General features: G+C 42.3%; 1 protein-coding gene and 1 long non-coding RNA gene across 5 annotated transcripts in view; both read right to left on the reverse strand.

Moving 5' to 3' along the window:
• The window catches only part of FBXL5 (F-box and leucine rich repeat protein 5), a 34,191-nt gene extending 25,095 nt beyond the window's left edge, over window positions 1-9,096 (reverse strand). For 3 of the 4 annotated variants that reach the window (XM_071447313.1, XM_071447312.1, XM_071447311.1), the window contains exon 1: window positions 8,932-9,096. In XM_071447313.1, the coding sequence (XP_071303414.1) occupies window positions 8,932-9,069 (138 nt within the window). In that variant the 5' untranslated portion in view covers window positions 9,070-9,096. The remainder of the gene's footprint in view (window positions 1-8,931) is intronic. The other variant, XM_071447310.1, reaches the window with a different exon arrangement.
• On the reverse strand, window positions 2,624-7,502 carry LOC139599745 (uncharacterized). The gene is made up of 2 exons (XR_011682296.1): window positions 7,418-7,502; window positions 2,624-3,049 (listed from the first exon to the last, which is right to left on the reverse strand). It is a non-coding gene; the product is annotated as an uncharacterized lncRNA (long non-coding RNA).
• Window positions 9,097-12,338: the final 3,242 nt, after the last annotated feature.

A 12,338-nucleotide genomic window follows, 5' to 3' on the forward strand; every position in this document is an offset into this window, starting at 1 on the left:
GCTTTTAAATTCACTTTATTTAAACTTTTATTAAAAGAAAAAAAATTATGCAACTGTTAAACTTTATTATTAAACTTTAAACTTTTATTAAAAGAAAAAAAATTATGCAATTAAAGCATAGCCATACTTGAAAAATCTTTGTAGCTCAGACAAGTATATGCCAGCTTTAGGTGAGTGTTCACCTTATTGGACTATAACAGAGCAATTAACACAGTCAAGATGAATGTACAGACTTGTAGCAAACATACATCTTTCCTTACTAAAACACACTGGTTAATTTTTGTGCTTAAAGAACAAAATACCAATCCTGGCAATATTAACAGCAATTGCTCTTTAGACAGTGCTTCATGTTCACAACACTCAACTGAAATAACTCTACCCTCAACTCTTGCAGCTCCCTCATGGCTTTAGTGCTTTCATAAAAAAAAAAATTAAACTTTCTATCTGATGAAGACATAGACATTTCTATCCAAAATGTTGTGAATAAATAAGGAAGCTCAAAACTGCTAATTAAATAACCAAACAAAACACAGTATTTAACTTGATTTCTGGAAGTGTTTTATACATGGAAAAATGTCTTCTCAGAAGAAGGAAATTAATTTTCCAGCAATGTTAGTTTACAGTGAGTAAACTGAAACAGTTTTTTCCTACTAACTATGCCAAAAATACATTTAAGAAGTGAAAAATGTTTGCTTCTTCCTCCCAACCATACTATGAACCAACAAGGAGAAAGCAGCAAAGAGGAATAAAGAAAAAGCACACTGCTCTTATCAGACTAGCACAGCCATAAGCAAAGTCTATGCTGCATGCTAACATTCCCAGTTACAACTATCTCTATTCCCAACTACAAGCTGGAAAACAACAAAAAATTGAGGAAGGAGAATAGGAGCAGAAAAAACTATTTTTTCACTCTCCCTATAGATTTCACAAATTTAAAATGGAATAATTTCTCAAGGTTAAGAAGTTTCATATGGGTACAAACTCACAAGCCGCTTTATTTCAAATGGAGGTTTTCCCTATAAGCATGTGAATTCTGAACAAGCACTAACCTTAAAAATTCAGTCTGGAATCTAAAAAAATTGAAGACATTTTTTTCTTCCTGGTCTTCTTGATCAATTGTTGTTCTTTCTCATGTGTCATCCCAAGTTAAATTTTTGAGTGGTCATTCCTCTATATTCTATGTATAACCACATCAAGACAATCAGCTGATAGCCATAGGATATGAAATAAAAGATGTAATATTCCTGATAATCAATGCAGACTAGACTCCTACCACTAGTTAACTTATTAGATTTAAAACTAATTTAAGAAATAGTAAAATATTTTTCATTATGGAGCTGGTAGACCATTCTGATTAAAAGAAAAAAGATATCAGGATAAATATCAGGGAAGTTTTTCACCCACAAGGTGGCTGGGAACTGGAACAGGCTCCACAAGGAAGCGGTCACAACACCAAACCTGACAGAATTCAAGAACGTTTTGGACAACATTATCAGGCACATGGTGTGACTCTTGGGGTTGGGATTCTTGCACAAGGCCAGGAATTGGACTCAATGATTCTGATGGGTCCCTTCCAACCCAGAATACTCTATTATCCTATTCTACAATTCTATGAAAAAAAACCAACTGATTTTTATAATAGAATAGTACCAGAAGAAAAAAGGAGCAGGCATTACTAGTCAGCTGTATCTTTTCACTGTTACATTCTTAGGTATTAGCACTCAGCATTTGCAGTAGCACTAAAATTCAAAGGACAAACCTGGACTCTGCAAAGGCATTTATCTCAATTTCAGGCACAAGAAAACGGAGGAACAAAATCCATAACAAGGTGTGCCTGTGTCAACAGCAAGAGCATGTGGTTTCATGTTATACTTAATCTGCTGGAAATGAGGGCGTGGGCATGGAGGAGGAAACACACCGAGGGAGCAGCCCTGCCTCTAACTGCACATTCCTGCTGCTTCCCTGCAAGATGTGCTGGCAATCATGCAGCTGCAAGATGAATCCCTCTGGTGTACTAATCCAGGAAGGAGCTCTGCCTTTTACTGGGTTCATTTTTCACCTGGCTGGAGCACCAGTAACACCCAGTTACAAGCCATGTCCTACTTAGGAATCCCCAAGAAGTTCAGCTGATACTGTCCCCAAGGAAGAACTCAGGTGCTGAGGTAGCCAAGCCAAGAGAATGACTGTCCTCAGTGTTACCTCTCCTTGGCTTGCTCTTTATGTAAAATATAGGAGGTGAACAGTAAGAGAATTAGCTAAACTGCTTCACACTCCCACCTGTTTATGTGCATGAAGCCTTAAATCAGGGGAGAAATCAGTTTTCCACCCTGGGCACTTTTCTTGGCAATGGGTCAACCCAAATAATAGCAATTATTTAAGCAGGAAGGACAGAATGTGGCAGAACCCAACAAGAAATCCAAAGCTTTCAAATGCCCTTTTTTCCCATGTTGTCTTCTCAATGCAACCCCATCCTCTGTATAATCTCCTAGTTGTTTTGCAGCATCACTAAAGTCTTGAAACTGCTTTTTAAAAAACCCAACTACTCAAAAAAAAAAAAACCAAACCAAGCAAAACAGACAAAAAGCCCCACAAACCAAAACCAACCAACAAACAGCACAGAAGATTCAGGCACACAAAATTTCAGAATTATTTTGTTTTCAAAGAACACTGGCAACAGGGAAGGTGAAACCTCATATTCTATTTTCAAAGGCTAAGATCAAGCTGATAAATGCCAAACATAAGAGAACAGTGAAAAAACCTCCTGTATTTCCATTTTCATTGGTGTCTTCCATATCAGTCTTGTACTATATCCACAGTCAATTTTCTCTAATGAACACCTATAGATCAGGTTTTGAACCATGGAGAGCATTTCACAATGAGATATGAATAACAACATGGGACTAACTCAACCAAGATTTTCAGTGATGCAATTGCTACAAATGTCAGATCCTCTTGGGGTTCACAGTAGAAAGCACAGCTCAAGATGCACTGATAAGATCAGCTAAGCCTCCTTCACCATGTGATTTCCACAGGCAGAAGCTTACCAAGGCTGAAAGAAAAAAAGATATCACCAGGTCTGTAGAGAAGAACCAAAAAGAATAAAAAAATTTAAAACCAATTTAAAAGCTACTAAATATATGAGCTATGAGGACCTTGAATGAAAACATGATGAACACTTGCAACCATGCTGTTATTTATCTACCTGTGTCACACTATTCTAAATGCCATGGAAGACTTCTTTCCTGGTTTATACCCTCAAGGATACAGGTTCTACTAAGACCTGGTCTTCTGGCCCTCTGTAAGGTCATACCTGAAGCCCCAGGAGTGAAATCTCCCACTGCAGTAACTCACAGAATCAGAGCAAAAATGTCTTTGCACCTCTGCATCAGCCTGACTGTAAGTTCCTAACACAAAGGTGGACACTGGAAAAGTTCTCCACTCCAGCTTAATCCATCTTGGGCACTAATTGTAAAAGCAAAAAGCCAAGTAAGAAAAAAAGTCAAGAATTACAACTTGCAGTATTTAATCAGCTAGAGCATATTCTAGGATAACTGCACAAAACCTGTACTAACACTGATACACACTAATTACAGTTCCTGGATTCCTAAAAGGCACCAGTTTCTTTTTTTTTTTTTTTGTAACACAGAACATGAGAGAATAAATTGTTCCAAAAAGGACAAAGGTGGGTTGTTACTGCTCTCCAGAACAGACTGGGACAGAGGATGAAAAATCAGAGCAGTGTGTGAAAGGTGAACAGAAAACTTTTCTCATTTAATGCTGGGGCAAAAATAGTTAATAAGCAATTACTTGGGAGAAAAAACTGCTATCATGTCTGGCAGGCAAAAAAAAAGAAATAAAAGCATCTGGTAAGTAAGAAAAAATAGGTGTTTTGATAGACAAAATTCAAGAAAGTATGAGAAGGTAGCAACAAGTGCTGGAAGTGTCCTGAAAAAAGTGAAATTGCTATACAGCTCTGAAAAACCTCAAAAAAGATAACTGGTATAGCTCCTGATGAAACAGACATAGACAACAAACTGCCCCTCTATCCCTGGATGCTAATGAGGAGATTTAATTTCCTTCCATCTTTTGCCTGCAGTGAAAGCCTGCCTAAGTTTGCAGACTTACTACAGCTAAACATCTCAAGCAGCTCTTTCATCCCAAGCAAAGGTGAAGGCAAATGCTCAATGCTACAGCACATTAACTGGGAATAACCAAAAACTATGAATTTCTAAACCAACACATAGTTACTTGAAGCAACAGTGGAAAATTAATGGCAGTGTACTGAAATATTGAAAAGGGATTTCAAAAGGAGAAAAAAAGCTTTACCAGCTTTTTTTTTATTAGAAACACAGATACACTTTTCTTCTTGGAACATGCATTTGCTGCTCTCAAGGCCATCAAGGGAAAAACATTTCACTTTGAAACAGTAAGTCCTAAGTTAATTGGTCCAATTTTTCAGATTTCAGTCCCCCTGGCTGCCAGAAAAAGTATGATCTTGATGTGGTCATAAAATGCCCTGTCCAATGCTTTACAATGCCAAATCCACTCAATTCAGAGGATTTTTCACTTCTAAATGGTTCATCATACTACAGATGACACAAGAAAATCACAAATTTAACATATGAAACCATTTCATTCTCTTCAGCAGAAGCCAAAGGTAAGTGCAGGCAACTTGAACAGAACAGCATTTAGACTTCAAATTAAGAGGACAGAGAACAGAGATTATAAGAGAAGAAAAGCAATACTTTAAGTCGACTATTTAACAGGAAAGACAGATGACAACAGAAAAAATTAATGTCTTCTTTGCTCAAATCTGCATGAAAAAATTAACCAGAAAAAATATTTATGGCTAATAATTTTTAGCTAAGAGTCAGAAGTGTAGACTAGAAAAGAAAAACACTAGTTAAATATTTATGCAAGTTCAATGCATTCAAGTCACCAGAATATGACAAAATTGATCTAAATTTCCAGGAAGAACTAGCCAAAGCAATTACTGAACCATGAGAAATAACTGCAGAGGTCTTTTGTAGAAAGATGAGATCACAAGAGACTGAAGTGAAGCAAACAAAAGAAGGACCTTAGATGCTTTTGCTCAAACACCCAAAGGTTTCACAATAAAGCTGAGCTATTAAAGCAGCTGTTCCCTCCTGCCATGGTTCACCCTGTTCCCTCCCATACTGACAACCTGGTTCTGGAGCTTGTTTGACCTCTTACTGAGCCAGTTTTACTGAATCACCTTTCGCTTCAGTTCCCCAGATGAACTAGCTGCTCATCACGCAGCCAGACAAGCATAAAGGATATCATCAGCAATTAACCCTTCCAGCAGCAGCCAGTTATCACAGCCACTCAGTCACAGTATGAAGTCCCACACCAGTTTTGAGAGGCAGACACAAGGACGTGAGAACAAGCAATCACCGCTATCTTCATTACAGCACTTAAGAGTGCAACCATTTTTCCTACTCCTAAAGCACCCTAAACTTGCTGGGCAATTCTGCATCACAAAGATGTGAAAATATGCTTTGGCTGCAGTAACTCCACAAGCGAGCAGGATGTTTGAAATGCCATACTGGAAGACATAGTGTCTTGCTTCTGAGCAAGGCCTAGCCAAAATTTAATTGCAGGCTGTATGTAGACCAGAGTCTGCTACTTTAGTAGTCCCAATCTTGAAGCTATAAGAATTAACAATTGGCAGATTTGTTTAGAAAAAAGAATCTGACTTCCTTTTGATAAGATAACCAAACCACTTACAACAGAAATGATACATGTTACAGATCATGATCTCTCTAAGGTTTTTGGTATTGTTTTACCTTAGAGCAAAGTAACTGAGCCTGCAGGAAATCACTGGGTAGCTCAAACACTTGCAAACAGTGCTCTCAAGCCCACGCTACCAGTCTCCAGCCAGACCAAAATGGGATTTTCATTATCAGCTGAAATCTGTGTTGTTTCATTTGTGACAGATACAATACTTTCAGACACAGCTAGGAAAGCTGGTATTACACAAGTGGCACATTCTCAAGTGCAGAAAACACAAGACCATAATGCGACAACAGAGACTGCCTCACTGGACATGAGCACACTGACTCGGACCAGTGCATAGTGCTCCATACAGGACAGGAGCCTAATGACAAAAATGAGAGGGAATTTGAGCATCAGTCCTCAGAGAAGCATGGGATTAGAGAAGCACAAAGCAAGTACGCTGCTGTTAAAAAAAGAACTGCAGAACAACAAATCTGCTCTACTCGACACCAGCGCTGTCCTGTTCTGCACAAGATTTCAGGAAAACACAGACATAATTAGGCTGAGGTTTCACAGTAGCTTCAGTCAATCTAGCTGCTGGCTGTCACAGTCCCACTCTCTGCCTCCCACTGGCTTCAGTACCGATCTGACCAGGGCTTGCTGGCAGCACTACATCAACAGAAAACCCACCCTGCTTCAAAAAAAAAAATGTTTTCTGTCAGTCTGGAGCCTGAGTCACCTCAAGCACTGATGGGAGCCAGAGAGGCAGGCAATCATAACAGCAGCAGTCAGCTTAAACTGTTAGAGAATGGCAGCTTAGTTCTGACAAAAGCAACAAGTACACTGAGGTACAGCAAGCGTGACCCACGTGATGGAGGAGAATGAATCCGTTTGCTTAAGCCAGAGAACACATAGCTAAGATGGAGGACAGGGCTACAACTGCAAATCAACACAAGATCTTTTTGAAAACGGAGAACGGTTCACTAGAGATGGGAAAACAGAATCTGCTCTATTTGTAGCAAAGATGACGTCAGGCATCAGGACAAGCATTTCAGTTATAAAGACTGTCTGCTGTAGCACTCCACTGCCTACAGGGGGGACATCCTCAGAGCACTTAACGAATCTTCTCATCATCAGAGTAGGAGATAGATTTGGCAACAGTGTGGATCTCCTTATTAAACATAATTCTAATTACTCATATTATCCAAGTCCAGGGCAGTGTATACAACACAGGTAAAAATGTCATTTAGGAATGCAGCAAAGGTACAGGGAGATCTTCGCTAGCAACAGCTAAAAAAGTAGAATAACTTTCCTAAACCACTAAACAGCTTAAATGTCCAGTTTACTGTTCTGTCTCACATGAAGTCCTGGGAGAACAAAATAAACTGTGTATCTCTGTCCTAAAGGATCATTTAAGTGCCTATGTACTTCATCCATCAGAAACAATGTAATTGTTCTCCTGAGAAGCAAAGATGGATAAGCACATTTCACCCTCACTAACATCCAGTGGAATTTACTAAATTCAGACACTAGCAGCACTATATTACAGTGTACAGGGAATCCAATGAACACAGGTAACACATAATTCACAAAATTAAAGAACCCTCAAGGTCAAACTAAACTTATCATGAGCATGGCTTTGGAGGTTACACTTGCCATGTAAGCAGAACTACAGACTTACCTAATTGCAGCATCTCAATCACACAAGAAAGAAATTCAAATAGTGGGAGCTTTTCTGGTGCAAAGCTGACATTATAAGAAGTCACAGGCAAGGCACACGCCCCAAGTTCTGCAACAGGGTTTAAGGACATAAAATTGAACACTTTTTTTAAAAAGTGCCATTCCTTTATGCTTGCCCTTACTCAAAAGAACAGGGGAGCAAGAAAATTCCTGTATAAAAACTCTTAGAAAATAAAAGATTATGAAAAATACAAACTGGATAGTTTTAATAAAATTTTTCAATACTCAGGAAAACCAGTAATTGCTCCCCAGGAAGCTTTATCAGGCATGGCAAATTTGGTCCAAACTTTGTGGGAGGCTCAATAAAAGTGACAAAAATGCCTCTCTAGGAACAAAACCCAAACGACTACAAAATCTGGATGTTTAAATAAAACCTGTTCAGCTGCTGTCAAAAACACACTGAAACAGCTACCAGGAGTCAGTGGAGGTGTTTGTTTCCATTCCAATAAAATCCACTCTGTTACAATAGCACAAATTTTTCTGCCGCCACAGATTAAGTTAATTGCAAATGTACTCTCAAATAGAAGGCAAAGTGAAAAAAACTACACAAGATCTCCCCTTCTCCTCCCCCCCAGACCCTGTGGTCAGCCTGTCCAATTGGCAAATCCTGCAAAAACAGCTGTAGGTTTTCTTTAACCTGGTAGCAAATGGAAGAGGCACACGAAAGGATGTGGTGAATCCCAGAGCAGTGCAAGGTGCCATGAGGAAATCGGGAAGCATGAACTCCCCCATGCTGCTGGCAGCAGTAAGCTATTGTAACTGCCTCTCATGTAACTTCACCGTTCTTTTAAATCTCTCTAGCCAATCTGGTTCTCCCAAACAGCCATTTATGCCCGGAGATGGGAGGCAAAACTTCTTGCAGTAGGAGTGCTGGCTGTGAAGTATTGGCCCAAAACCCTCCCACAACACTCAAAGCTGCTGCAGGGAAGTTTGCCTTTCAGGTGACACACCAGCCTTGATTACTTAACCACCCTGATGCAAGAATAAAAATTACCTTTGTTCACGAGCAAAATTACTTCTATTTAAAATAAAAGCACATACCTAGGGTACCTTTACGCCACTCACCAGCAGAACACTGTGCACAGACCCGCAAGCACGGTCCCGTGCGCTGCCGGAGTGCAAGCACGGCAAGCACGGCCGGGCCGCGCTGCCCGCGCAGGGAGCGCCAGGCCCGCGGCGGCTCCGCCGGGCTGCCCGGGCGGGGGGCGCTCCCTGCGCGGCACCGCCGCCCCTCCGCGCCGGGCCGAGCGGGACACAGCTCCCGGCAGGGCAGCGAGGGCAGCCCCAGCCGTGCGCGGCCGGAGAGCGGCACCGGCCGCCCGTGAGGGGCTCAGGAGCCCCGCGGCAGCGCAGGGCAGAAGTTACCGGCGGGGCCGGGGCGCCGACAGCTGCGCACTCCCCAAACCCTCCCTCCCGCCCCGGGGCAGCGGCGCGGGGACCGCCCCGGTCCGCTACCTTGTCGCAGTAGAGCCCCACGAGCTGCTTCATGCGCCAGTGCGGGGCGGAGAACACGTCCACCTCCTCGGGGAAGGGAGCCATGTTCTCCCCATGGAGCCGCGCCGCGAACGGCGGCGCGAACGGCGGCGCGAGCATCCGCACCGCGCGTGCGCCCGCCCCGCGTGACCGCGCCTGCCGCCCCGCGCGTGCGCGGCTGGCCCCGCCCCTTCCCGCCGGGAGCGGCAGAGCCGGGCCTGCCTCGGCCCGGCGGGTCTCGGTGTGGGATGCGCACTGCTCGGCAGCGCAGCCCTGGGTTCATCCTAGTGAGCTGCAGTACTGCACGACTGGAGATCCCGTGCCTTGGCAAGGCCAAGGTAGCAGCTTGCGGATGTAAAAAACACGTACGGAATCAGTTAGGTTGGAAAAGAGCTCTGAGGTCAAGGACTCCAGCCCGTGACCCAGCACCTCGTCTGCTAGACCATGGCACTGAACGCCACGTCGTCTTCCCTTAAAAACCTCCGGGGACGATGACTCAGTCACATCCCTGGGCAGCCCATTCCCATGTCTAACCACCCTTCCTCTGAGGAAATTCTTCCTAATGTCCAACCTAGAGCCTTCCCTGGAGCAAGCAGTTTAAGACTGTCCTGTCCTATTGCTATTTGCCTGGGAGAAACGACCGTCCCCCACCTGCTACAGCTCCTCCCAAGTGTTTTAGAGAGCAGTGAGCTCCACCTTGGTCTCCTCCAGGCTAAACACCCCCAGCTGCTCCCCACAACACTTGTGCTCTGTTGCCCTGCTCAGCACCTCAGTGTCCTTCCTGAACTGAGGGGCACAGAACTGGACACAGGATTTGCAGTGTGACCTCACCAAGAAAGGTCCTAGGAAAGCTATTTGTATATGCTGCAGCACGGAATCTGCACCCAACCCTTTGCAGCATTTGTACCAAACGAGTACAGTTAAGTGTGTTTGTTTAACATCCGAGGCGAATGGACCAGAAACACCTGCCTGTCATACTGATCTGCTTGTGCAACATTTCAAAGTAAACAGGAACACTGGGCCGAGCTGAGATTGCACATCAGTTTGACAAAAGCTGTAACTGTCAACCAACATGTAGTGTTGTAAAACTGTTGACCAGCATTGCAATGTTCAGTAAATGTCACCAAAATACTTCGTCAAACACACAAGAGATGCAGCAGGACCTTCTGACTGAAAACTGTGCAAGGTCTATGTTGCAGATATTAAATGTATTAGAGCTAGAGAGGTCATAGGTGTAAGCAATTCATTGTAAATATGTTGAAATATTTTCAGCAAAGTCACGTGAGTTTTTAGTCTGGTATTTCTCAACATTAGTATGTTGGGAATAAAATGCTGGTACAAGCAGTAAATAGTGAACTAAGCAGAAGAGCTCATGAGCGTTACTTAGCTGACACTGTGCACAATAATCTTTTTATCTCTTTATCTAAGGAAATTAGTCTTAAGCACCTGTAGTACTAGGTGTTTCCTTTTCCATGAATTCTTTCCTCCTTTGGAAGGACTTTTGAACACACTGACCTACTTAGCCATGTTTGCAAATATGTACAAACCTCAGGAGGTTAAATTCTTTCAACTTTGGGGTGGGGAAAAAAAGCAGTTACACAGGAGGGAAGAAAGGAAGGCGAAGCACAGGTGTTCCACAGCTGGCTAGCCATCACACAGCTGTGCTTACTGTTTGGCAAGTGAGCAGAGCTCTGGGTTTGAGCTTGAGCATTTCTTTCTCAGAGAGTGTGCCCTGGCACACAAGGGAGCAGGTGAGACCTTGTGGTACTGCTGTAGGTAGACCTAGGCACTGAAGACACAAACCCTTAAGAAACAATGTTTGAAGTTCATTGCTTACAGAGGAGCTTGTGAATATGAGGTCCTATTTCCAGGCCTAGAGCATGTGGTCATACAGAATTGAGGTTATTCAGAAATTCATGCTTGAGTAGTAGCAGAGGATTAACGTTACCATCTGTTGCACCTTCCTACTGCTGGAACTTACCACTCCCACCTGATAGAAATAACAGGAGAGAACATGTTGGTTCCTCATCTTCTGGGGTTCAGAATGTAAACATATGCTGAATTTCATGGTTGTTTGGGTTAATATTCAGTTTGTGAACCACAGTATCTCCAGAGCAGATATGCTGCCAATTTTCTGACTTTTCTTCACGAGCAAGAAGATCATCTAGGAGAGAAGGGAGAGAGAGGGAGGAACAGTGATCTGCATCCACCATGAATTGCCAGACCTCAGGAGGCCAGAAGGGCAGCCAGTTTGTGGCAGTGAATTACAATACTACAAGAAAAATTACCTGATAAAGTGATTAAAATACTGAATTTTCATGGACTAGTTTAAGAGTACACTTTGTAATTTTTTGCAAGAATTTACATGGAGAGATGATTCTGAGGAGGGATTCTCCATTAATGTAATAGAAAAAGATATCATGAGATTCAGTGACTGGAAGCTAGAAGTAGACAAGTTCAAGCCAGAGCTAAGGTTTTACTCTGAAGGCTATCAAACCACTGGAACCCTGGAGGTTGTTAATTTAGCCCTCACGTGAAATATTTGGAACAAAACTAGGAACACAAATTTAAAATGGCTGTGCTGAGTCAGATCAAAGGCCCTTCTGGCCTGATGTTGTATTTCTAGAGGTTGGCAGCGAGGAAAGGAAGCTTGACAGGAGTTGAAATGGAGATCCCAACAACTCTTGGATCCAGTTTCTCTGGGATGTTTGGACAGGTTGTCTATTTGTTAAGGAACCCACATCTTCTTGCCCAAGGTGCTGTGTCCTAACCCAGTGTGCACATGGAGAAACATTCAGTATCTGTCTGTATGACTTCTTAATTTATACTGCATATTTTAAGCAAAAGTTCTAGCCTTGATGCAAAAATCAGTGACAATTTCTGCACATTTCTGTATAGAAGATCACATCACATTCTGGTTTCTGTTAGATTCTGAAATTACTGAGCAAAATTTGGTTGCAGCAAAGTCAATAAAAAAGAAAATGTTCAGTGACTTCCATGACTATTGCACTCTCTAATCCTGAATTTAAAGTATTGGCTTGAAACCATTTCATTATTGTTCTGGTGCCCTGTCAGCATGGACATAGAGAGGTTAGGAAAAGAAATAGGAAGACAAAGCATTAGAGAAGCAACAGGAGTAAAGTACATAATTTCCTGTGTCTCCACCATATCAAGCACAACATTGCACATCCATTTCTGAGTAAATTTGGCTTTCCTGAAGACTTTGCTGCAGGTGGCAACCAATTGGCTATATTTTATCATATTTATAGCAGAAATCCATCATCAGAAATTTACTCAATGATTAGCAAGATTTTTCCCTCAGCAAAATCCACCGGCCGAGTACCAGTGCATCAACAGAAGTATGACACTACATAAATAAGTACACAAAA

Source organism: Agelaius tricolor, unplaced genomic scaffold (genome assembly GCF_023055355.1).
Source record: "Agelaius tricolor isolate 1412-34295 unplaced genomic scaffold, bAgeTri1.0.p SCAF_24, whole genome shotgun sequence".
Taxonomy (NCBI): domain Eukaryota; kingdom Metazoa; phylum Chordata; class Aves; order Passeriformes; family Icteridae; genus Agelaius; species Agelaius tricolor.